The 27949-nt window shown below is 42.5% G+C and overlaps 1 protein-coding gene across 1 annotated transcript in view; it reads left to right on the top strand.

Moving 5' to 3' along the window:
- The first annotated feature begins 2509 nt into the window (after nt 1-2509).
- IGFN1 (immunoglobulin like and fibronectin type III domain containing 1) overlaps nt 2510-27949 on the top strand; it is a 74268-nt gene continuing 48828 nt past the window's right edge. Inside the window, exons 1-4 of the mRNA XM_053251057.1 lie at nt 2510-2744; nt 20267-20334; nt 23394-23516; nt 25419-25561. Coding sequence (XP_053107032.1) covers nt 20316-20334; nt 23394-23516; nt 25419-25561 — 285 coding nt within the window. The 5' untranslated portion in view covers nt 2510-2744; nt 20267-20315. The remainder of the gene's footprint in view (nt 2745-20266; nt 20335-23393; nt 23517-25418; nt 25562-27949) is intronic.

Raw genomic sequence — 27949 nt, 5'->3', positions numbered from 1 at the left:
TAGATACTGATGACCTGGGGAATGGCTACCCAGTTTTAATAGTTAATTTGTAGCCAAAACTGTTCATAAATTGTGTTGACCTGGTGTACAGCCTGGCAGCTCCAAATCAAAAAGAAAGGGTTTGTGCCTGGTCTGCTGCATGCTGCCTTTCTCATAGACAGTATTGTGGCCCCTGAGGGTCAGATCAGTCCCCAAGAGCTGCTCTGATGGCAGCAGCAGGAGGTATCTTGCTGCCCTGTTGTGACACCTCACAAATTGGCCACCTGAGGCAATTGCCTCACTTTGGCTCACAAAAGGTCCACCCCTGGTCTCTCCCTACTGATGTATGTGTTTGAAATTTGGTGAATGTCAACATTCACATATTGCAATCTCAGATTTTGTGAGAGTTGAAAAACTCAGAGTTACAAACAAAGAAACAAACAAACATATATAATATATTCTGGTAAATGTTGACTGTCACCTTAATGATTGCCAGCAATAAGTTGTGTTAGATCCAAAAGCAGAGAAATGTGTTATTTCGGGCATTCGTTCTGTATTCACATGTGGATGCCAACATTCACCACATTCTTGACAGTGAGCCTGTTCTCATGCACAGGTAAAACTGGGCTAAGGAAGCCCAGCCCGGTTTTCCCTGTGTGTAAGAACTGCTGAGAGCTGATGGGCTCCTCGTGGTGGTGCAGCAGCAAAACTACCTCTGGATCCTGCCTCCAAAATGAGGTTAAGAGAGCAAATGCTCCCTTAGTCCAATTTTTCTGTTTGTCTGCTGGGAAACTGCGGGGCTCTCAACCAGTGTTGGGGGAATCCCCACAATATGCTGCACACTCACACTGTGCATTATGGGAGTTTCGGGGGGGGTGACACTTCCTAGCCACCAACCCTTCACGCTGTCAGGTGCAGCCGGCAATCATCTGATTGCCAGCAAAGACAGAGGGAGTGTATGCTGGGAGGTAAGTGCTAGCAACCTTCCTCCCAGCTCTCCCTTGAGCCCTCTCTCACTGATCGTGAGAAAGGACTCGTTGACTTGTATGTTCCACAGCATAACATGGGTGGTGCCAGACTTGCCCACGCTGCTGCAGAAGAGGATAGTATGAGGACCACTGCCTCTTGCACAATTGCATGATGTGCACGTCTTCCATTATCCCCAATGGATGGCATGTGCAATGTACGACAGTGCAAGAGGCAGCTGTCTCAGTACTGCCTTCTTGTGCTGTGCAGCAGTATCACTGCATGTGTTTGAGGCCTGCAGTGGCATGGGCGGATCTGGCACCAACTGCATTGCACTGTGGGACATGTAATGTGAGCAAGATCAGAGGTGCACTAACCCCCGGACCTCGGGGATGCACTCCAGTCCTCCAAGGTCTGGGGGAGCCTCCAAATGGCCAGGGCTGGATGCTGAGCCACCATGTGCCTGCCCCACCAAAGCTCTGTGATAGTCTTACTGTAATGTCACGGGCTTGCAATAGTCTTACTGGCTATTGCAATAATCTTACTGCAATAGTCTTATGCAATAGTCTTCCAATAGTCTTACTGTGATGTCACGGGCTTGCAGTGATCTCTAAACTGTGCAGATGCACCTCACAGATGCTTAAAGATGCTGGCCCAAATGGATGGGGCCAGGGTCTCTCCTGCTCCCACTCCACCACAACCGGGGGAGGGGGGAGAAGAGAAAAGGGCTGCTCCGCTCCCCCTTCCCGCAGCCACCCCATGGCCACGGTAAGACTTTTTTTTTTAAGCAGAGCTTTGGTGAGTGGGGTCATGTGGTCATGTGGGGGGCTCGCGGCTGGGCAGTCTGGGTGCCCAAATTACCTTGGTGTGCCTCTGAGCAAGATGATTGTTGGAAACATTTTTAAACAAATAGATTTCATCTTAATTATCTGACATCCTAAAGCTTCAGAGAAAGTTACAGTAGTTAAAGCAAATAAATATGCATTTTGGTGCCTAAACTGAGAGATCCATCATAATGTGAACACAGAACTACTGTGCACATAGGCTGCTCCATATTTTTAGTGGAGGGACCCAAACCTTTGTATTTCCTTTGTGTATGCCAATCAAGTTTATTTTTCAAAATGCATGGAAAATTCATAGTAGACTCATTTGTGCATTTGTTCTTCAATCAGCAAATAAAGCAAATGTAATTTAATTAAAGCAAAGAATTAAAGCAGAAACCAAACAAAAGTGTAAAAATACAAAGAAGTTTAGCTCTTCTCACGATCAATGAGAAACCAAATCCTACTGAATCTGAATCCTTTCCCTCTATACAAACTGTGTTGTGCCTCACATGGAAATATTTAAAAGTTTTATGAGAGGAAAGCTTTGAAGGCTGCCATTCGAAGGCGAAATCGGATCTGCAGAAAATTAACACTTCAAAATGATTTATGAAATGTCAATGAATTAAGTTAATCTCAGATTTGTGCAGCGCCGTCTCTGGCATGTACTGGAATAATAATGGCTAGGGGGTAGATGCCACAAGTTTCCAATAAAAAAATCATTTGGATTTATTACAGGCTAACAGCACTGTGACAAACTTTCACCTATGAAAGGGAGAGGGCGAGAGAGAGATTAAGAGTGTGAGAGGGAGAAAGTGAGACGGACTGAGAGAGGAGCAGAAGGCTCTCGGTGACCTAGTTCGAAGTTAGCTCTTCAGTAGCTGAGTATTAGCTACAACAGAGACCCTTGTGAGAAGCAGCAAAGAGAAAGAAGTTGCAGGTATTTAACTGTACTGGCAGGAGTAACAGCACTGACAGGTGAGTCACAAATGCCTGAAAGTTGTGAGCAACTTGCTGTAGATGACAATGGCATTTTTTAGCTAGACTATTCATGGTAGCCTTCATATGACAGCTGGGTAACCAAAAAGGAATGATACTTCTCAAAGCACTAGAAGGGGAAAGCACATGGATTCCAAAATAGCTTCTTTAACATTTCTGAATCTGCAGTGGGGATCTGAAGTGGTATGGCGTGGGAGATGAGGGAGGTCCTTTCTGGCTGGTTACTTAGTATTATTTCTAATGTGTTTTTGAGAAGCATTCGGGAGAGCTCTATGACTTCATGTAGGAAGTGTTTTCTTTCTTGTGGTGCCTATTAAAGAGTGGGTACTTGGGGAAGAACTTCAATTATTGACATAGCAGAACGTGGATTCCAGTGGTTGAATTCCTCCAGCGCTTCATTGCCTTTATTAAATATTGGCTCCTTGGAGGTAAAGCAATAAAATAAGGCAAGGAGGGCATGTAGAAGGCAGAAATGTAGAAATTGCATTTAACTCAAAATGCAAGTTAAAACATAGGGGTTTCCCCTATATTAAATTGGAATCCAAAATGTTATTTCACATGTTGTTACCTAATGGGTTAAGGATAAGAAGCTGAAAACTGGAGAATGTCCAAAGAAAAACAATTGTCTATATTCAGATGTTGGGATGCATAAATTCCATGGCTGTAATCTTGCACACAGTTGTGTGGACTTAACTGCAGTCAGTAGCACTTAAGCATCTGAAACTATGACTGGATCTGCAATCTGAATGGGCAACAATATTTATGATTCCCCCAGCCCCCACTCTGCACTCATCAGATTTCAGAGTATAAGAAAAACACTATCAAAACCTGGGGGGAAATGGCTATACTGACATTTTAAAAAGATGTAATTATTTGTTAACTCCATGCATGCTGGACAACATCACACAAACGTTTAGAGCACCCGCTGTTAATTTTAGCTGGAGTAGGAAGTCATGATGAGGCGCTGTGACCATATAAGGTTATACGGAGCAGCGTCGCGGAACATAGAGTCTATACTTGTTCAGATTTTGGGTGCATTAACACATTTTTCTGTAGCAGTTCTTTAGAGAAGTGGGGGAGAAGAGGATGCATCTAGCAGGCCTTAGAAATACCTGCCTAGATAATTGGACCAAGTTAAACCTCTGCCTCCCATCTTGCTCTAAAAGGGGAAGGGGGTACTTGATGCCTGATAGCAGAGGTTGCTGCATGCAGGAGCAACTAGTGAGTGAAAGCCATAAGAGCAGGGCATTCAGGGAAGAGGTGTGAGTGTCAGATTTAAAAGCAAACCATGACCCATCTAAATCATGCATCAAGTTGACAAACAACTCCAGTCAGTCCTTTAAATCAGTTTTAAATGAGGGAATAGCCAAGATTCTATGTGTCACGGGGAAGGAAGGAGCTAATTTATAGCTTGGTCACTGCATGTTGCTGCATTCTATGTTTGTGAGGTTAGATTTTAATCCTTGCCCTTTATGACCAGCAGACAGACTCAGATATTAATTGGGCTGTACCAGAATGACAGCCATTGCTGAGGGAAAGGACGCCGATGTAAGAGGCATGCTAAAATTTTAGAACTCTTTAAACATGCAACTCTTGTGTCTGGCTTATAAACTGCAAGTTGGCCACCTGTTCTTAGAAGTGCTTCCGGACTTTGGTAATTTCAATTAGAGTCAGTGTAAAAATGCATTCTCTCACTGTTATTTAGGAGCTAAATGTGAAGGTCTAATTCTAAGTATCTACATTTATCAATTGTGGTCTGGAGTGTGATTTTCTTGAAGTGTAAACAACACATAGCATACATGTTAGTTCGTATACACAGCCTGTTTTGGACAAAAGTTGAATTACCTGTAGGTTGAAGGGGATATTTTGTCTCAAAAATACATTCTTTTGTGAGGTGGACAAGGCTTGGTTGATTCATTTACTAGGAAACTGGGACCAAAACCACCAGTTATTTTCACATCAGTTGTAGTATGGTCATGATGGAGTAAGAGCGTTCAGTATTTCCAACTTTACTGTGCTTGGCTGGCAATTTGGAATGATTCATACATATGGTTTAACTATTCATGACATCACTTCATGCCACTGTTCATAGGAGAGCTGGTCTTGTGGTAGCAAGCATGACTTGACCCCCTAGCTAAGCAGGGTCTGTCCTGGTTGCATATGAATGGGAGACCACATGTGAGCACTGTAAGATATTCCCCTCGGGATGGAGCCACTCTGGGAAGAGCAGAAGGTTTCAAGTTCCCTCTCTGGCTTCTCCAAGATAGGGCTGAGAGAGATTCCTGCCTGCAACTTTGGAGAAGCCGCTGCCAGTCTGTGTAGACAATACTGAGCTAGATAGACCAATGGTATGACTCCGTATATGGCAGCTTCCTATGTTCCTATGTTTCACGTCCATCATGAAACAGCATTTGTGTGAAAAATTGAGAACATATCAGGTAGAACTGAAGTAATGCTAGCTGTGTTCACGTAAACAATATGACAAATATTTATATACCACTTTTCAACAAAAGTTTCCCAAAGTGGTCTACATATAAATAAATACATTAAATTAAATGGCTAAAATGACTCACTGTCTCCAAAGGGCTCCCGATCTAACAAAGAAACATAAATTAGACACCACTAACAACTACTGGAGGGATGTTGTGCTGGGGATGGGTGGGGCCAGTTGCTCTCCCCCTGTTCAATAAAGAGAATCGCCACTAAAAAGGAAGGTGCCTCTTTGCTCAGTTAGCAGCGGACAGTTCCCATATGAAAATTACAAAGTATGTTTGTTCAACATTTGTACAAAGTATGTAGCTACAATATTTGGATTGTTCCTCAGGTTAATTAATTAATTAAAACCTCTTGATCAATTAAAAAGATGTCCCCAATTAATCTGGTAGCATTTTTAAAAAATGAAGCATTTTTAATACAAGGACTTTCTACAATCATGCTGGGGAGGTCACCATCCATTATAAAAGAGGCATTTGCCTTTCTCTCACACACAGGAGAGATATGCCCCCCCCCCACACACACACACACTATAAGCAGCATGCACCAAATTTATCATAAATCGATATGTCAAATATTTGCTTAGATATGGATAAGCTTGTGTTTGTTTTCCACTAACCAATAAAACTTGCTTATCTTTTGAAAAGGTATTACAACACTGTCTTTCATCTTTCATTTGTATATAATGACTTCATTTAGATAACATAGTGAATATACTTAGGCAATGCCCTTTTTAGATAGTGCTTGCTTGCTGCAAAAAAAAATGCATGCATTATTTAAAAGCAAAATTAACAAATTAGATTTTCAATCGTTTTGGATACAGATTGCGTGTATCATGATGTAGTCATAGTATGACATAAAGAGGAGAAAGTAGTGATCTTCTCTCTTTCTGATGATCATTTCTTATGCTACTTTTTAAAAAAACAAGTATGTGTACTTTCCAGTTACATGGCTTGTATTGCTAGAGAGCAGCACATGAGTTAGTTTCAGAAGAAGATTTGCAAACTTGACCTATTTCAAGAAACTTGCATGCATGTATCTTCTATCTGAAATACAACAGATGCACATAGTGCCTTTCTGAAGCCACATATTCATGCACCTTAAGAGTCAAATTACACATACTTTTAATGCATGCCTGTGTGCTTTGCCAAATAGCAGCCTCAAGAGGAGGGTGTGATCCAATTCAAGACCACAGGAGCAGCAAAAACCTCCTTCCCCTCACACCACAATCACAATCTAGATTGCCCCCCGCAACTGTTACTTGGGGGGGGGGACACACGGGGCCAAACATGCTTTACAAGTGGTGTGTAGTTTGGTCCAAGACCAAGAAATAACTCCTGAGAGCACACTGCTGTCTTTTAAAGGTGACTTTACAAAGGACCTCCCAAACTTGACACTGAATCAGCTCCCCTAACTTGAAGAAAGTTTTTTCTCCTCAGTCCTGAGGGCTGATTCTCAAGAAAAGGGAGGGGGGCAGTGCTCAAATGTTATTTGCAATGATGCCAGTGCCATAAATGGGGGGTTGATTACTCCCAGGCCAATGGCACTTGCAGTGCATATTCTGAGTGCATAGACTTTTAAAATACAGCTAAGAGTGGGCCAGTAGGCTCTCAGTGGTGCACTCCAAGGCACTACAGAGTTCTTAGGGCCTTGTTGGCCTATACACAACTCATGGCAGCAGTGTCTAAAATAAGAGAGAGCAGCACGGTAGCCAGCAGGGGGTGCTTTTGAGAATCAGTCTTAAGTGGCAGTATCTCTCAGCACCAATGCAAAAGCTTTGGGAAAATAACATGTCCACCTACCCACAAACCCTTTCAGCATAAATCTTGCCCATTTGAGTCCACCCAGCTGCCCATGGTGTATATGTTGTGCTAATCACCATAATAAAAATGCAGTGTATAGATTTTGCGGGATTGCTTTGCAAAACTGTCTGTGATATTCAAACTCTTACATCCCCGTAAGGATCTCTCATGAATGATTTAAAGATCATTCTTTTGAATTATTGTCAATCCATTGATATAAAAATTGTCATTTGAATAATTGTCAAATTATTTAATAGTTTGTGCCCCAAACCGCCTTTCTGCCATTTCCCCAAAGAAATCATTTTCTACTGGTCATATCTGCCGCTGCCATCAAAAGACATGCCTATGAGAGAGCTGAGTCAAAAACGGACTGATCAACATCCAGCCCTGAATCCTGACTTCGTATTTCCCAGAGCGACAAAGACCCGTAGCAGTAGGCTTTTCGTTTTACCGTTGCGTTTTACCTAAACAACTTTAGTTCAGTTTTACCTAAACAACTTGGGAAGGTTCCCACTTATTTCTTGTCAACCAGACGCCTTGAGCCCAATGGCAAATTCATTATACGGCTCTTGAAATCCGCAAATTAAAGAAAACGTGGGATTCTGACAATCTTGTCTCCACCCCATGAGCGCTGTTAAATTTGATCCTGAGATGATGGAGGAGTTAGGACGCTCTTGGCAACGGTTGTTCCCCTGATCCTTTTTCACTGACGGTGGCAGACAGTGTTTGGTCACATGTAAGAAACGCACTGAAATTCATGACCGCTGCTAAATGTGCACGGCACCATCCTGATACGGCACTGCTTTTCGGTGGCACACAAGTGTACATGGCACTCTGTTGGGAGGGGCAAGGAAAGTTGTGAAATGGAAGAAGGTCAGTCTCTTGGATAGTCTGGCTTTCTTACAAATGGCTTTACATTAGCAGACTATCTGTAGGAGAGGCTGGTTCCATTTTGTTCCTCAGGGTTGAAATTGGCTGGGGGAGTCCTGTTTTCTAGTGCTTCATGTGAACCATTGTAAGAATAAAAATATATAAGGACTTTTCCAGAGGGCTAGTTTTCCATGACATCAATGATACTGATGCCACCTGTGGCGATATCCTCATCCCCACAAAATGAAAGGGCGGGGGGGGCAGCTAGCCTTGAAGTCTGAGGGTAGCATTGTCTGGGTGGGAAAGATTTCTTTAAATAATTCTACAACGCAATGTGTTCAATCACTGACAGCAGGTGAGCAAGTAGCTCAAGGGAGAAAACCAGTAAATGCAAACAAAAGAAGAAAAATACAGCAAAGACATTGGGGGACATTCAGAATGTCATGGATGAGGAACGTGGCATTATTTCCTACACATTATGGCATCATTACAGTTGGTGCCGGTACTACTGGACTAAGTGCAACAGTGCAGCTTATTAGGGATAGTAATAATTATTCTCCAGCATTTTAGTCAGAGATCTGTAATGTAACCACTGTGGGACTGAAAGCAGTTGTGTGTCTGTTTGTGGAGGGTGGGGGGAGAGATAGAGCCCTATTCAGATATTATGCTGCACAAGTGTACAAATGTCTGTATACTTGTTTATGGTTTTGTGTGAAAGACTGTACCTTAATTCCTTTTAAAAAGTGAACCTGGGCTCAGAACCATCAAATGCATGGTACAGATAGGAAGTGTATTGCTGTACCTGTGTTCCGCATAATGTGTGAGTAGGGCTAGAGAGAGACTTAGATCCAGCAACATTTCCGGGGAAATTGGCAGTGGTCAATTATGGCATTGACTGGCCCTCCTGTACATGGGTCCTGTTTCTACTAGGCTGTTCCTTGAATCTATCTGGGTGAATCAGGAAGTGATGGCAAGGCTTAATTTGACCAAGCATTTGATCATACATGATCATTCAGCTCAACTCTATCTGAACAACCTGGAAAGAGTCCTCCTCATTTTTCAGCATTTAGATGTCATGAACACAAGAAAACTGACAACACAGGACATTATATCTATATCTAAAGAGGGCCATTAAATGTACTCCTGAGATGATGAGTGAAACAGGATGTTCCTTGTGGTAGTTGCTTTCCCAGATCCTTTTCACTGACTGGCAAAGGGTGTTGTGTAACATGAAATAAATGTGCTGAAATTAATGATATCAATGAAATTAATAATACTGCTAAATGTGCAGGATGCCATTCTGATATTTCATTCCTTTCTGGTGGCACACAAGGATTTATCATCATCATCATCATCATCATCATCGTCATGGCTGACATGATGCACAAAGCTAACACATACAGGAGGGTATTGCGGTGCCACTGCATGGACACAGAAGCATTGGCACTGCTGGGAAGGATGCTGGTTGCGCTACCGGCAAGCATTACTGTAGTTTGTCCCATTGTGGTGAATGGGAGAAACTACATTAATAATAATAATAATAGTAATAATAAATAAACAAACAAACTTAATTGTTAGCCACCCCATAACAAATTGTTCACTAGGCAGTTCACAACAGAGTATTAAAACATACAATAAAATCACACAACATATTAAATCATAACAGTCAAAAACAGGTGAAAAGAGAATACAACATTCAATACAAAGCAGCTTAAAAACTCATTTTAAAATTAGTTTAAAATCAGATCAAATCTGAAAACCTGAATTTAAAAGGCCTGGGTGAACAAAAAGGTCTTTACCTGGTGTCTAAAAGAACAAAGTGATAATAGCACAATTGGTGTCCTCCCCAGCAGCATCACTGCTTCCATGTCCACACAGTGGCATTGCAATAGCCTCCCATTCCTGTTAGCCTTGCGCATAATGTCATGTGGTGGTGGTAGTGGTAGTAGTAAAGAAGTTGTTGTTGTTGTTGTTGCTGCTGCTGCTGCTGCTGCTGCTGCAATGACACATTGAATTGATGGAACATGATGGGGAAAAGATGTTGCAGACAAATAAATGGGAGATGGTCTTCTCTACCACATAGGACAATAACACTTCAGTGTCAGCGTTTTGAGTCATTCAAGCCCTCCATAAGGGCAATTTAATCCATTGAATGTACCTAGTCATTGTTTCATGGATCTCACTTGATGTGTCCCCTATCCATAAAGCAGAGACACTTCACTATGGTGAAATTGTTCAGTCCTTCATCCTTCAACAGCAGCAGTGGATTTTAGGCAGCTCAAAGAAACCAGTCTTACAGTACAAGCCTATGCATGCATATTTGGAAATAAGTCTAGTTTTGTTCAGTGATAGAAAGCAGACTTCTGACTACTGCAATGCACTCTACGTTGGGCGTTCTTTGTCTGGAAACTCCAGTGATGTAGCATGCTGCTGCCAGATTGGTGTCCGGGACATCCCAAAGAGATCATATTACTCTGGTTTTAAAACAACAACACTGGCTACCAATAGGTTTATGGGCAAAATACGAAGTGCTGGTTATTATTAGCTATAAAGCCCTTAATGGCTTGGGACCAAGGTATTTAAGAGAATGCCTTCTTCGTTGTGAACCCTGTTGCCTATTAAGATCTTCAGGGGGTGTGTTTTCTGAGGGTGCCAACTTGTCTGTTGATGACTCAAAGGCTAGCCTTCTATGTAGTTGCCCCAGGTCTGTGGAAAGCACTTCCTGCTGAGATTAGAGCTGCTCCATCCCTGTTGGCTTTTAGGAAATAACTAAAGACACATGTTTTCGGCCAGGCCTTTCAGCTATTTAGAAGTTTTTGTGGAGAGTTATTTTAATTTGAACTTTTTATATGTTAATTGTTTTAATTTTGTTTGTTTGTTTTATTGTTGTAAAGTGCCTAGATACTTCAGAAGTGGGCAGTATACACATATGTTTAATTAATCTATCTATCTGTCTGTCTGTCTGTCTATCTATTAATTAAAGAGGGCAATGGACTTCATGCACTTGAAGAAGACAATTGTTATTAAAAAGCACTGGGCATTTTATGTCCATGTGAGAAAAAATGAAGTTTGATACATGCTTTTTCAGTTTTCTATAACATTCTGGTGTGCCACCTTCCCTTTTGCTCAAGAGGAAAAATATCGAATCAAACCTATACAAAGCACTAGATGGTATGGACCATTCCCTTCCATGGCAGCCATGTTTCTCAGTGGGAATGAGTTTTCCACTAGGGTATTTATGAACACCCTGTTTGACTTTTCTGTTTCACTGCAGGTGTTCCCATCTACTTATTACATTCTGTGAAAAATGTGTGTCTACCGTGGAAAGTCGTGTCAATACGCTTAGCAGGCAAAGTGGGCAATGGTCACTCAATATCATTAACTCAGTTGACAATGGTTTATTGAAGCCAAGATTCTTATGAGGCTCTGATGACTTTTAGGATAAGGCTTCATTCTCATGCTCTCCCTGCCAAAGTCTCTTATGCGGTACAGCTCTACTGTGCATGAAGGATCTTTTGATTAGTACAGGTGGAGCAGCAACAGCACTGGATGGGCTGGGCAGGCTGTGGGGAAGACAGGAGCTTGCCTGCCTCCCCCAACAGAGGAGCAGCTGCCGTCCTCCCCTCCGCCACGCTGCACGCCCACACGAGTGGCGGCATGGCAGAGGGAGACACGAGGCTTCCCCTAGCCTGTTGCCATTTCCAACAGCAAGCCGAGGGGTGGGGAAGGAGCTCTAATGAGAGTAGTTGCCACACGTGTGCCCCAAGGTACCCTGGGATGTAGGAGGAGGAACCTAAATGCTGGGTTTGAAGGTTGGACTTGGTGCGGGTGCAGTCCCAGGAGCAACCTCGCTCCCAGCGCATCACACTCACAGCCTACCCAGACTGGGCTGCCCTAGCTTGGGTTAGGCTGCATGTGTGAATAGTCCTTAAAAGTTTAAGTCTATCAATAAATATAAATAAAATATACCATTAAAACACCTTGGGGCTATTCTTATGATCACAAAAATCGGGATAGGAAAATCCTAGCCCAATTTTTGTGATTGTAAGAACCACCGGACTCACAGCCGAGCCCGGTGGTTCTGAAGCGGCTAAATCAGTTCCAATATCTAACAAATAATTTTTAATATTTTTTAATAATTAAACCTTTTAATCATTTTAATAATTCACTTTTTAATGTGGTGATTCTCTTTATTTAGCAGGGGGAGAGTAACTGGCCCTATCCACCCCCAGCACAGTACCTCCAGTGACTGTTGCTGGTGTCTATCTTGTTTTTCTTTTTAGATTGTGAGCCCTTTGGGGACAGGGAGCCATCTTATTTATTTATTATATCTCTGTGTAAACTGCCCTGAGCCATTTTTGGAAGGACGGTATAGAAGTCGAATGAATGAATGAATTCCTACTTGTCCTGAAAGCCATTGTCCAGCTTCCTGACTCACACAATCTGTGTGCAGAAAAGGAAATGCGCATGTGGTGGCTACATTCCAGGATGGGGGATGAGGCCATAGCTCAGTGGTAGAGCATCTACTTTGCATGCAGAAGGTCCTAGGTTCAGTCCCTGGTATCTCTAGGTAGGGCTGGGAAAGACGCCTGTCTGAAACCTTGGAGAGCCACTGGCAGTTAATGTAGACAATACTGAGGCAGATGTACCAATGCTCTGACTTGGTATAAGGCTGCTTCTTATGTTCCTAATAAATCAGGCAGCACAGGTGCTCACGCAGGGCAGGGGGTGGTTTTTGCCAGTCTTCCTTTCCCTCTGGAGGTATAATGCTCTGTGCCATCTGAAAATATGTCTCAGAGGTTACACAGCCCTCGGAGCCATATTTTTTGAGTGCATCAGAGGGAAGGGGAGATTTTTGAAAATCACACACACACACACACACGAGTGCCCACATTGCTTTATTTTTTGAAGGCAGCAGCTGCATAAGCGCTTTCTTTGCTGTATTAGTGCTGCATTAGGCTGTCAGCTACTGATTATTATTCCCCTTGGCACAGTTGTAAAACACATTCTGTATCATTCCAGCTGCAAATTTTAATACTTTGTGCTTTTGTATATGTCCATAATAGCTGATAACTAATATGAGTTGCTGATAGTATATTCAATACCAGTTCTATTTGTGAGTAAATCTTTCTGCTGACTTAAATTTATTGTGGATAAAAAAAGAAAAATCAGGAACATCATCCTGCTCCTCTTGGCCACAGGGTCCACATGATCTTTCCAGTTGTTGGCACTGTCTGGTTTGGGTGGGCAGTAACAGAGAAAGAAGGGAATTCAACATATATCGGAATAAACAGTGGACTTTAGGGTAAAGGGTTATTTGTGAGTCCTTTTGTTTTGCGTTATTTTGTGATGCTGTAGAAGACCGTTTGAGCAGGGACGTAGCAAGGTTGGAGGGGGCCCAGAGACAAGATTTTAAAATGGGCCCCTCGCTGATACGCACACACAAGCACACTTCACAGTATATAGTGCACTCACATTCACATCCCCATTATGAATACGGTGAATATCCAGTTCACATTGAATCTAGTTTTTTTACTCTCTATTCCTGCCGATCTCTAAGCGACTCAACATAATTCATAGGGGGTGCAACATGGGCGGGTGGTGAGTCATGTGATGTGCCTCTGGGGGACCCCTCGAGGCAGTGGGGCCCCAAGACGACTGCCTCCCCTTGCCTAATGGTAGTTACGGCCCTGAGTTCGAATCTTTCTTGGAAAACTCTGAATCAGTGTTGCCCATCATGAAGAGGTCTAATGCTTGTAACATGTTGGGCAATGAATTATTTTCTCTGTACTTTGAAGTCTTGTTTTTGTTTCTAGGTGGGTGGTATGCCAAGTACACAGATGATGCCAGAGACGAAAGTTTGAGCGATATATAGATGTGATAGATAGATAGATAGATAGATAGATAGATAGATAGATAGATAGATAGATAGATATTAGGCAATATCTATATATTTAATTCTCCTGGGTGTGCCTTGGAATGTACATCCCGGTGCCCTGCTAATTGGCTGGGCAGCAGAAGCACCTCATTGGCTGAGGCGCACCCAGAAGGCCAGGCCTGGCTGCGGAGGCAAACGGCAGTGGCAATGGGCCCGTGGAGGCGGCACTCAGCCTGGCAGCCTGGGCCTGGCCGCGGAGGCTGCTGGAGACTGGGGCAGAAGGGGGGGTGAAGAGGTACAGTAACTGCTGGCCCCAAAGAGCGTACAGATACTCTGTGAGGGGTCGGCTAGTGTGTCTAAAATGCTTGTCTAAAGCTGCAGAATAGAGAATCTCTCAGCTGAGAATAAATCTCTTTTGATAAAGAAGGAAGTTTTTCACACAGGGCTTTTAAAGCCCTTTAGCTCACATCTCCTCCAGAATGGAGGGTGTGCTTTCACATATCAGGCAGATTTACCCCAAAATCCCTGTGTGCTATTAGGGAGCATTTCACACACAATTGGGGTTTTCTTTTCTTTTTTCTTTTTAATACTTTTATTAGTATTACAAGTGGAAACAGAAAGGTTACATCTCTGAGACTCCAACAAGACCTCACCAAACAAGTTTATATACAAAGTATTATCCTTCAAAACCAAAATGAAGGAAAAAATAGTGTTAGTTAAATCTAAAGGGCCCTAAACTAGGCATCAGACATCAATAGCAATCAGTAAAGAATCTTGAACCTCACAAGGGGAAATTAAAAAAAAAAAAATGTCTGTCCCAGCGTGATTGATCATCCCACTATCAAACGGTTTGAAGAGGAGAGCGCCAACCCAACTATGATGTATAAAGTAGATATGATATATTTATTTTGAACACAGGGCAAGACATCTCCAATACTCTGTGATTTGAGCATCACAGACATGAAAAATGATATTAGGTATTATCGATAAGATTCTGTATTCTATAGGGAGGAGAATATAAGTTCTCTTGCTCTAATTTTGTCCTACTTCTGAATTAAGACCTGCATAAGTAATAATAAGAAACAAAATTTATTGAAACTTTCAATAAGTGGGATAACTGAGTCTAACATATATGTTTAATAAAGTATGTTTTGTAATGTGTTATTCTCCAATACTGAACAAAAGGAAATTTCCTAAACAAATCATGGATCTTCCAGCCTTTTCCGTCCTATCAACATTAAATGAGAGATATAATATATTAACTTATATGTTAAGCTGGTGGGCTGAAACAATCTAAAATGATCAAAGGTCATCCATGATTGTAGCCAAACTGAAAGTGAATTCAAAGAATTTTAAATTCCTTGTTCTATCCAACCGAATAGCCAGTTTACAATAGTAACCACAGCAGCAGACTTCACCAGCAAGGTGCTGTACAGTTCTCTTCCACATGAGTTTCAATGTTATAAATAACAGGTACAGGAATCTAAATAAAAATTGGTCCTACTAAGAAGAGCTCAAAAAAAAAAAAAGTAATTTTAGGTGTACCTCAGATATATGTCTCAAATATATCCTAATATACATTATTAAGTACACGTCAGTACCGTTTATAATATTGTAATATCAATACGATAAAGGGGAAAGAGCTCTCAGGCAAGACATATGTTAGTTCTATATGTCTCTACGTTCAAATCGCACCCTAAATTGCTTCAATCCCTTCATACTGGCTCTCTCCTTCAAAAACCATTCAGCTACCTCCTAAAGAGTCTGTGGGAGATTCAAACAGCAATTTAGAGAAGGCTTGTTAATGTCTGTAGGCTCGACTAAAAACCTAATCGTCAGAGAGAATAGAGTTTAGAATTCTCACAGAATACTCCCCCTAAATTCAGTTAATTATTGGGCAACTGAATATGCAAAACGGTTTCAACCAAGATTATCCAATGGAGAGGAAAATAAGAGTAAAAAAAAAATGCTAGTTCTGGCATACCAAAAGTAATATGTGTGTTATAAATACAAAGCCACATATCCACCAGTTCATGAAATTCATATCCAATCGCAAACTGGAATACAAAAACCATAGTAAAATAATAAACAAAGATCAGCTAAACCTTTAGTAGTCCCACTCCTCTGTAATGAAAACCAAATAAACATACCGGAGAGATAAATAGAGGAAACTAAATTCAGCCTTGACTGATCTTTATAACCTACAACTGAGAGCAAAAAATGTCAGACAATGGCAATACAGTATCCCCTCTATACATGTATCTAATCCTTCACAGTTTGCTTCCAATTGTTTGCATTCAGCTTAACTTCCCAGAGTGTTATTATTAAGTATAATAATAATTATTAATAATTATCAGGTATTCATAACGGTTAATAAAAGCCCGTGGGGAGAGAGGAGTTTTTCACTGAGCATTAGGGTGCAGCCCGATTTATATCCAGGGTTTTTAAAAAAATCCACTTTTTGCATCAGGTTTTCGGGATACCTTTCAAGTTTGCAGTAATTTAGTAAAGCCTCCCAGAAAACTCACAATAAAGCCTGCTGTGTGGAGAACTCCCAGGATTCACTTTTGAATAAATATAGGACTGGACTACATTTCAGATTACTGATTTAATGCCACTGGTAAGATTTGCAGTTACTGTGTGCAAAATACAGCAATGTGTCTATCTGGTTATTTACTAAGGACAGACTCCTCCTCATCGCTTTAATAGCAATAGCAATAGCACTTACATTTATATACCGCTTTATAGCCGCTTTATAGCCGGAGCTCTCTAAGCAGTTTACAATGATGTAGCATATTGCCCCCTACATTCTGGGTACTGATTTTACCGACCTCGGAAGGATGGAAGGCTGAGTCAACCTTGAGCCCCTGGTCAGGTTACAGGGCAGCAGTTTTACCACTGCGCCACCAGGGGCTCTTTGTTTTAAGCACTTAAAAACAAAAAAAGAATCATTTGATACTTGATTTATTCTCCTTTGACTCTGTCATCATTCAATTCAATGGGAATTAAATGTAGTTTGCTATTGGGATGGCATTAGATAATCAACATTTGCAAGATCTGGTCTCTAAAATCTATTCTCATTGAGGGGAAAATGACATGGTAAGTGCTCTTATTTTGAAACTAGCAAGAATGCTCATCAAATGAAAGATGGCAGGGCAGGGCTAGCAAGGTGGATGCCAATTTCACTTTGAACCTCTCCTCAAGCTGCCCTCAAAGACTTGGCACACTGCTTCTCAAAGGTTGCTGATTCCTGCTCTAGATGTACTTGCTATAGATCCAAAAATGTAACACAAGACAGGGTTATGCAGGCCAATGCAGTATAAATAATAGTCGAATCGGTATCAACTCCTGGAGACCACAGAGCCCTGTGGTTTTGTTTGGAAGAGTACAGGAGGGGTTTACCATTGCCTCCTCCCGTGCAGTATGAGATGATGCCTTTCAGCATCGTCCTATATCGCTGCTGCCCAATATAGGTATTCCCCATAGTCTGGGAAACATACCAGCGAGGATTTGAACCAGCAACCTCTTGGCAAGTTATTTCCCTACTGTGACAGCAGGATAAAACCCAACCCCTCTCAACTGTACATAATATGAAATACCCATTATTTCTTCTACCCCAACCCCCTTTCCCCCAAACAAACTAAAAAAAGGAAAGAGGCACTTATGCTGCCCTAGTGATTCCAGCAATTAAGAATCAGCCCTGCATAAATCCTACAAGTGGGGAGCTCATGACAAGTTCCAGGTAATTTTGGAATGATTTTGAAATTACATGCATTTTGAGATATATTTTTGTAGAAGGTGGTGTTAGTGATTCCGTGTCTTGAGTCCTTTTTAATTTTCTTTATGTATGTTGTCTTGTTGTAAGATGGAAGAAGGTTATCATCCCCAACCCACTTACTGTTCACAATACTTCTAAAAAAAATCCCACCTTTGAAGAGTAGATTTCATATAGACATGATGGGTTATGAATGTCCTAGTAGATGTATGGGAAATAAGCATATATCCCATGCATTGGGAGACCTGGACACCTGGGTGGCAGGACATAACTCAGTGATAGAGCACATTTGGGAGAGGGGAGGGGGCCATAGCCCCCACAGAAGATGCTCTGTCACCATAGCTCAGTGACAGAGCATCTTCATTGCATGCAGAAGGTCCAGATTCAGTCTCTGGCATCTCCAGGTAGGGGTCATAAGGAGCCTTGTCTGAAAGAGACCCCTGCAGAGCTGCAATCAGTTAGAGTAGAGATAGTCACTGGCTAGACCTTGAGTTGGTTTGACATCGAACCGGTGTGGCTAAGGTTGAGCCGAACCCCGCAGGCCAGCTCAGGGCCAGTTCGTGGGTTCTACAGGGGTGTGTGTGTGTGTGTGTGAAATTTTTACTTTCTGCTGGGTTTGGCAGCCTCGGGGGGTGGGGGTGGGTGCTGCTGTAGCCACGGGGGGGGGGTTATCTTCCAGCGGTTCCCCCTTCCCCCTAGCAGCTCCCCCCAGTTGTCGAAGGCCCATTTTTGGCCCATTTTGACCCTTTCTGAGGTGGCAGTGGTCTTTTTCAGGCTGCCGTGTGTGAACTCTGGCCATTTGCATGGCTGGGTCATGACCTGGCCATGCAAATGGCCCGTGCACACAAGTGGTGGCCTCCAAAATGGCCACTGTTACCTCAGAAAGGGCCGAAACCTTTTTCTACATGCACATCTATGCAAAATTAATCAGTTACTGTCAACAAACACATCATGTATTTGACTGAACATCATCATCATTATCATCATTATTGATATTATCAATTGACTAAGATTCCTTTAATCAGGTGGCAACCTTAGTTTTAATCATACCAGTCCCAAACACCTGACCAAACTCTTGCAGTCTGTTTCATTCAGGTTTTTATTCAGTTTATATCAGTTTGGTCAGCAAATACTCGTCTTCTGACATGCATCTTTTAACTTTAAGACACCAGCATCTATCTATTTTAATGTGAGACAGAATTTTAAAGCTCATTTCAGTGATGCTTGATTTGTGGGACAAGCTATTCAAATGACATCAGAACATATGACAGACATATGTGTGTGTCTGTCACAAATGCCTGTCAAAGTCCAAATAGTAACACATTGCAGGGTTTTCTCATTGCACAACCAACCATTTTCTGATATTGAGCTGTCTCTCTAGTACCACCTAGTGGTTCTTTAGCTTGACGGCGGCAGCCAGCCACTTCTTTTAAAAGTCTGGCAGAAACCACACACACACACACACACACACACACACACAAAACCCAAGTACAGGTTTTGGGGGCCCTTAGTCAAGATATCCTCAGTGGGGCCTCTTCCCTGAGCTGATCCACCTCCTTGCTTGCCACTTCTGCCCATAGGAAACTGCCTTATAGCCAGAGGCACTCTTACCCCTGGACATTGGGGCCAAAGTCCAGGGCCTCCCCACTCCCTGGGAGCCTCCAAATCCTCTTTAGTATGGCTTGGGTGGTGATTGTAATCTGCTCTGGGTGCTTCAGAGACAGAGAGGAGAAAGAAATATGTGGGATGGGAATATGTTAAGTTGCATGTTGAAATGTTTCTGCTAATGCATATTTGCATAAATATACCAGTTTTATATTCTTACATTCCTGTGAGTTCAGTTGCTGTTTGTGCCCTGAAGAACCCATATGTTTAAAATACTGTGTGGGTCATGGTGTGTGTGTGGGGGGGGGGGATGATACTTAACTTATTCTGGGCAGGCTCCGAAGGCCTTTAGGTCCAGTCTCCAAAATTACCCACTCTGTTTATACCAAGTCAAACCACTAGTCCAGGGGTGGGGAACCTTGGCACTCCAGCTGTTGTTGAACTACAACTCCCATCATCCCCAGCCACAATAATTGTGGCTGGGGATGATGGGAGTTGTAGTTCAACAACAGCTGGAGTGCCAAGGTTCCCCACCCCTGCGTAGTCTATTTAGCTCAGTATTGTCTGTACTGACCGGCAGCAGTTCTACAGATATTGAGGTCTTTTCCAGTCATACTTGAGGATACCAGGAACTGAACCTGGTACCTTTTACATGGAGATATAATGTGGGGATAATCATATTGATCTTTCTTACAAGGTTGTTGTGAGGCTAAACATGAGATAATTTATGTGAAATGCGTGTGCATCAGTGTTGCCATAATATCTAAAATAAATAGCCAACCTAAAGTGTGGCATGAGTGAACATCTTAGATGTAATTATTTGAAATGAAGCACCATTTGTTTCAGTGGAGCTTATTCCATGTAAGTGTGTTTAGGACTGCAACCTTGGGGTCTTGGGATTTTCTAAGAACTTTTAAAAAATGTGCACAGGGTTGGGGGAAACTTCAAAGAGCTCATAATTTCATTCCTTATCCCAGATTCACAACAACCCATAGGGATTTTTAAGTAAATGTGTCCTAAATACTAAAAATCAGGATTTCTCCATATATACTAATAGGATGCAATTCTGCATTTACAGGAGGATTCATCAGACTGACTGCTGAAGTCCAGTTATCAACAGAAACACCATGGCAGGCCAGCGGGGAGGTGAGAGAGAGAAATACATGGCAGGAAAGATCTATTCTGGAAAAGAGCTGATGTTTCTTCATTGTCCGTCCCCCCCACAAACTATATAATATTCCTTCTCTTGGTGAGAGATCGGGTGGGCATCTATCCCTGGTCTTCGAATGCAAGGGCAAAATATTCAAGGCTTTGTTTATCTTTGCTGCCAGCTGCTCAGTAAATCCTTTCTCAAAAAGGCCAAAGATCAAAAATCCAAGGAAATGATATGCATGGCACAGACTACAGATGTGATCCTGAGATTTACAGTTTGATCCTATTCAGATTTACTCAGTAGAACATGCCACTGTGTTCATGATGTTCCTCCCAAGAATGTGTGCATAGTCATAAAGTGAACTGACTGCTTATCTTAACATTCTATAACTTTAAAGTAAGACAAGAGATGGTGCTGGACACTGATGCCATGCTTCCTGCTCATTAACAGCTCCTTTAGTTCTCTGTTGGTTTCTATATCCTCTGTTTCTAAATACCATGGCTGACCTCTAGACATATGCTGTACTAGTATAACAAACAAAGCTGTGCATGCATGGAGGTTGCATAGCTGCACAAAGTCACGGAGATGCTCAAAGCTGCCCGCTTTCTGGCACTCTTCTTGTGCTTGCACAACAAGGATAGCAGAACAGAATGTGGGCACTGCACAGCAGGAAGTGTGCCACAGGTTGCACACTTTGTTGCACAAGCACATCCTGTTGTGCTAGTGCAACATGAGTCTGGAATACAAGCTCCCAACACAAACTGAAGACATCCTTACAATAGCGCAATGTGTTTGTGCCAGTGCAGCGTTAGTCTGGATGTCAGCCCATGGTTTGTTGAGTTTTTCCTGGAACCACTTCAGACTGATCATGTCTATGTGATGTGTATGACTGTGTCATCAGAAAATCATTCAGATGGAGAATATGTGTGGCCTGGGCCATCCATAGAAATAGCTGCAGCTTTGCAGAATTAATTTGCAAGCAGTGCTAGAATTATAGGGGATCCAGAGGAGGCCTGTTCCCTTTACTTTATTAGTCTTAGCTACTGTTTTTAGAAGGCTAGCAGGAAGACCACGATTTGACTAAAACTGAGGAAGTCAAAGGGTGAGACTTGTGGATCTCAGTAAAATCCTGCCTTTTCTCTCATAATTCAAGCACTGATTTGCATGATCACAGCAAGATATTTATCAGTGATCCTGATTATAGGAATTACTACTTCAGGCTTGCTACAGCCATACCTGTATCAGCCATGGCTCAATTAACATTATGGCTTTCAAATAAGGCCACATTCACATGTAACGCAGAACCGCAGTTGAAGGGGCCAGAGAGTTATGTGCAAATGCAAACAATTGTAGTTTGGCACAGTGACAAACTCAAGGTTTCGGATATGGAATTCTAATCTGAACCCTTGGGTAGTATTAGGTTTTATTGCCGCAACCTGAGGTTGGATGCAGCCTGTGGTACATCCGAATGTGGAACCGCAGGCTGCATCCCCTTCAACCAGAGTTGAGGGAGGAAGCTCCTCCTTCAGCTCTGGCCATGATTGGCTGTGTGAGTAGTCTTTCATTCAAGAAGGAAGTCTGCACAGCAAGTTCCCCCTCCTCTGCAGTATCTCTGACTGCAGAGAGGATGCTCTTGCTTATGTCCAAATTTGGATGGGAGAGCAGGTGGAGTGGGGGGAGCGGAACCACGGGTCTATTGGACGCGCGGTTCCACATTATGTGTGAATGTAGCCTAAGTGTGTTCCAGATGACCGTTGAAAGGCATCACATGGAAAAGATTCTGAATGTCTGAACCATCCTTTAGTCTGTAGTAGAACTAAGTTCATACTTTGATGGTCCATACCTGAGCAATCAGAGTACATGCTGCCTTAATCAGAACAAATCCTGCAGTTGGAAGAAAAGCTGGTTGCACTTGAAGTAGACACATATGTCTAATTGTCAAAGCTACATGTTTCTAACTATGAACATATTTAATGAATGGAACAAAAACATCCCAGAAGCTAGTGGATTCTCAGTCACTTGCACTCTTCTTATGAAGAACCATATACAATATATAAAATCATACTAAAAATCCCTGCAGGCAAAAATAATGGAACTGTTGTGATGTTATAGAATTTTCATAAACATTCCCAATATGATGTTATGGTTACAAGATTTTGGCTACAGTTAAGGCTACTGTTTTAAGGAAAGTACAAAGCCAGTTTAGATCAAAAATAAACTTCACACATGGCTCAGGCGCAAAAGATACTATGTGGTGGTGAGGTGAATGAGAAGGCAAGGGGCAGAAGGCCTGGAGCATCAAGGGAGCAAGAAGATAAAAAAAGGTAGGGATGGGGTGCGAGGAGGCTGGGTTTGAATTTCTCCTGTTGATTCCGAATAGCCAGCCAGGTTTTGACCATGACACTTTAGTAGTTTAGTTTGTTTGTTTGTTTGTTTGTTTGTTTAACATATTTTTATACCACCCAAAACATATTTTTATACCGCCTCTGGGTGGTTTACAACAAGATAAAAAACAAGACATTTAAAACACAACAATTAAAAATTTTTAAAACAATATTCTAAAACAACATTGAAAACAATCAAAACAGTATCAGTTAAAAGCCTGGGTGAACAGATGCGTCTTTAAAGACCTTTTTTAAATGGTCAGAGATGGGGAGGCTCTTATTTCACGAGGGAGCGCATTCCAAAGCCTCGGGGCAGCAACGGAGAAGGCCCATCGCTGAGCAGCCACCAGACGAGCTGGTGGCAAATGCAGACGGACCTCTCCTAATGATCTCAAATGTTAATGCATTTCTGCTAGAAATCTACAACCAGAAGTTTTTGTAAGCAGTTTGAACCCTTAAAACTAAGCCATCTAAGGGCACCATCCTGCACATATGTATCAGTAGTACATTCCACTGTGTTCACTTGGATTTACTTCTGGTATGCATGCATAGGACTACAGCCATAGGAATGGGGAGTCTCATAAAATGGATAAAATGGGATTTGAGCTGCCAACTGAATTTCAACTAACAGGTTTTCTTTTTTCTGGTCAATATTTATTTTCTTCTAGTTAAAATTGTGAAGAAGTCTGCTGTCCCTGGGGTAACCATCACACAGTTTGTGGACAGTATTCCTGAGGGATGCAGCGCTCCTGACTTTGAGCGGAAACCAATTACCTTAACATTACAGGAAGGTGAGACTTTTCTGAAAAACCATTATTCCCATTCTCTCTCTCTATTTCCCACCCCCCAATCTCCCAAATTGTTTGTTTGTTTGTTTGTTTGTTTGTTTGTTTGTTTGTTTGAATACACTTCTATACTGCCCAAAACACAAGTTCTCTGGGCGGTTTACAAAACAATAAAAACAGCCAATAAAAGATTAAAACATTTCAACAATTAAAATTAAAAAGTTAAAACTATTAAAACATAATTAAAACAATTAAAACAGTATCTAATTTTATCTGAGCTAATAGCACTGGGTTTCTTTTTTCCCCTTTCCCTTTTCTTTCTTTCTTTCTTTCTTTCTTTCTTTCTTTCTTTCTTTCTTTCTTTCTTTCTTCAATTCATTTATACTCCTCTTTAACATAGCTTGCAATACATGTGGAAAGATAAAGCAATAAGATAATTTTAAAAATAGCAACTTAAAAGTGGACAGCAACAGTCAAGGAAAATAAGATAAAGATAGGCAGATTATTTTTACCATTCTGAGTAGTGGAACTGAAAGCCTCAGGGAGCAGAAGTGTTTAACCAGCGTATTTTAGAAAGCCATTCATGGCCTAGCCAAAAAATCAAAATTTTCCAAAGAAAATTACACCCCAGCAGCCTCTAGGCAATGACTCACACACCTTCCCACTCCACATAGTCTGCCCTTACTGTGTTCCTGCCCTTATCATGTACCTCCTGGCTGATTGCTGATTAAAACGATTAATCGGTTATTTATATACCACTTTTCAACAAAAGTTCCCAAAGCAGTTGACATAGATAGAAATAAATGAATGGATAAATGAATGAATGAAGTTGTTTTAAAGACTAACAAAGTGTGTGTGTAAGGAGGCTCCATGGAGAAGTGCCAGGAGCCTCTGTTCAACTGTCCTAGTCCTCCTGCTTGCATGCTGCTGGGCCAGAGGGGGCAGACTGCCACTTGCTGCTGCTTGCAGAGGTGCAACTAGGTAACTTTGGAGCCTGGACCTAAAGGCCTTTGGAGGCCCCACTTCTATGCAAATCAAGCATCATCATGCTTGGCTAGGCAACCACACCACCCAGGACAGACTAAAGAGAATTGCGGGGAGAGCCAGGGGGTCTGGAGGCCCTGGACTTCGGCCCTGAAGTCCAGGGTTAAGAGCACCTCTGGCTGCTTGTGCTCCAGAAACACATTGTTGCCCCTTGGAAACACGTTCTGATCTTACAGAGTGCTACTGCAGTGTGAGCAGTGCCTGGAAGCCTTAGCCCTCTGGGGCAGCAGGGCATGCGGAGGAGGACTGGGGGAGTTGCCTATGGATTGCTGGTATGATAGCAATAGCAATAGCAATAGCACTTACATTTATATACCGCTTTATAGCCAGAGCTCTCTAAGCGGTTTACAATGATTTAGCATATTGCCCCCAACATTCTGGGTACTCATTTTACCGACCTCAGAAGGATGGAAGGCTGAGTCAACCTTGAGCCCCTGGTCAGAATCGAACTTGTAACCTTCTGGTTACAGGGCGGCAGTTTTACCACTGCGCCACCAGGGGTATGATCCTGCGGAGCCTCCTTATACACACACTTTGCTAGTCAGGAGGTCAGCTAGCTAATTTGGGTAATGATGGGGGTCCCCTCACCAGCTAGTAATTAAAGCAGAACCTGGGGCTGCCCTTCTCCAGGGGTTTGGCTGTTCTGTGGCTAAGGCTTCCCTTTGTCTGTAGTTCTTATAACTAGAGGGAAGAGAATTCAGGAACACAGGGCAACAGTTCCAAGGGCGGGGGGCGGGGCGGGAAAGTTAATTTCATTCCTCCTCCTCCTCATAGTTTTTATTTTATTTTATTTTATTTTATTTTTATTATTAAGGTTTCTGCTTTGTATTGGAAGCAAACAATTCATTTCTTGTCTCTTGCAAGGCAAAAATGCCATTTTCAGAGCTGTGGTCAAGGGAGAGCCAAAACCAGAGGTGGTGTGGAAACGCAATAATAGAGAAATGGTGGACGATCCTCAAAAATGCCAAATATCCTTCAAACCTGGAGCAAATGAATTCATCCTGCAGGTGAGCTTTAACAACTATATTGCTGTATATTCATGGCCACTGTTTAATCTTCAGCACAGTGAAATGTTGGGAACTGACCATTCTTCTAACTTACAAAGGGTCCATTGTGCAAGGACCTATTTACTCCTGTTAGATGAGGCATTATCGTTGCTGCTTTAGTTTTAAGCAGCACATTGCAAAATGAATGTTTTAATATTGTAATTGTGCTTCCTCTAATTCACCAGCCGTTAAGCAAATGTCTGTTGTAGATTATTCAGAGTCAGAAGTGAGATAATGAAAGTCCTCATTGCAACTTGCACACAAATACTCTGGCTGACATCCTGACTAACTAGCTGCAGGAGCTGCGTCCTTGCAGCAAGAGAGTGCTTTTCAATTCATGCCAGAAGCTTCTCCAGCTCCCTTTGCCACAGCCACTGGCATCACTGACCTCTGCAGCTGCCTACTTCCTCCCTCCCTCCTTGGCGCCAGCAAAGAATTGGCATGCATGGGGCTGGGCCAGGGCCAGGAGAGCTGCCCACCCACACTCATTGGTGCTGGTGCCAAAGAGGGAGGGAGAGGCGGGCTGGCAGGCAGTGTATGGTCCCAGCAACAGCCCCAGCTCGAGCCATTGGGTGGTCCCCCAGTCCCATTGGATGAAGATGGTTACCCAATGGTAGTTCCACCTGTGACACTACTTCTGGAATAACTGGCAGAACTGGCTACTAGGCTTGACTACTTCCAGGCCTGACTGCTGCAATGCTCTCTACGTGGGGGTGTCTTTGTATGTAGTTCAGAAACTTCAAAAATAATTGCCTTCTCAATTGAGAAGGTAACTGGAAGAGACCCTGTGGGGTAGGCATTTATTTCATCTGGCTCCCCGCCCCACCCCTTCTGGAATGGGAGCGGGACTCTGGCTGTGGCTTCTGTGCACTTCTCCCTTCAGCTGCTAACTGTGGTTTTGCTCACTTTTAATTGGTGTAACATCTTTTACCTGGGCTGGTTTGCCTGATAGGGTGGGCGAGAGTCATGCCTGTTGGGCTTTTAAATTTTTTTTGCCCTTATAAAGGGGAACAACATCAGGGGTGCAGCCACTGGTGTGGTCCGCTGGTGGGCGGGCTGCCAAAGCTGGCCAGTCTTTGGTGCCAGCCTTTGGGGGTTAGACTGAGGGCTGGGGCCAAATGAATTATTTTGGACTCCTAAAAGGAAGACTCCTGCTGACTACAATATTATTGTTGCCTAGTAATTGGTTGGGCCTGGTACAGTGTCTTGGGTTGTCCGGAGATGGGGAGGTGGGGGAATGGATGGCTCTGGTGCAGCTATTCCAGTGGTGGTGGGGAATCGATAAAGACATGCTGTGGGTAGTTCAGCGGGCTGTTACAGTGGAAGGGAACTCAGAAATTTAATTCCTGTTTCCCCTTGCAGCAGGCCTCCAACCTCTTTGGCTTTAGAGAGCAGTGGCAACCTCACCGTATCATTTTAAAAATCTATCTATCTATCTATCTATCTATCTATCTATCTATCTATCTATCTATCTATATGCCACTCTTCCAAAAATGACTCAGGGTGGTTTAAATCAAAATAAAAACAATTAAAATCAATTAACAATTATAATCAAAACTAAATCAATTAAACAATTAAAATCATTTAAACATTAAAATCATTAACATTAAAATCATTTAAAACCAACATTAAAAATTCAAAATCATGAATCTAATTAAAAGCCTGAGTGAATAAATATGTCTTCAGTGCCTTTTAAAAAGTTGCCAGAGATAGGGAGGCTCTTATAGGGAGCACATTCCAAAGTCCAGGGGCAATGGAGAAGGCCTGATCCTGAGTAGCCACCAGGCAAGTTGGCAGCAACCACAGTTGAACCTCTCCTGATGATCTTAACAGGTGGTGGGGCTCATGGCAAAGAAGACGTTTGCTTAAATACCCAGGGCCTAAATTGTTTAAGGCTTTATAGGTAATAACCAGCACCTTGTATTTTGCCCAGAAACTTAGCAGCAGCAGTGTAGTTCTTTCAACACAGGAGTGATATGGTCTCTCCTAGATGACCCAGAGACCAAGCTGGCCACTGCAGTTTCCGGACTATGTACAAAGACAACCCCACATAGAGCACATTGCAGTAATCCAGCCTAGAGGTTACCAGCATATGTACTATTTTGAGGTCATCCATCTCAAAAAACAGATGCAGCTGGCGTATCAGCCAAAGCCGACAAAAAGCACCTCTGGCCACCACCTCAACCTGGGACACCAGGGAGAGGTTCGGATCCAGAAGCACCCCCAGACTGCATACCTGTTCCTTCCAGGAGAGTGTGACCCCATATAGAACTGGCAGGTCAAAATCATGTCCTGAATTCCAACCCTGCAAAATAAGTCCCTCCATCTTATCTGGATTCAGCCTCAGTT

This window comes from Hemicordylus capensis, chromosome 4, assembly GCF_027244095.1.
Source record: "Hemicordylus capensis ecotype Gifberg chromosome 4, rHemCap1.1.pri, whole genome shotgun sequence".
Classification (NCBI taxonomy): Eukaryota; Metazoa; Chordata; class Lepidosauria; order Squamata; family Cordylidae; genus Hemicordylus; species Hemicordylus capensis.
Note: the sequence above shows the minus strand (reverse complement) of the source record. Positions and strands in the feature narration are given on the sequence as shown.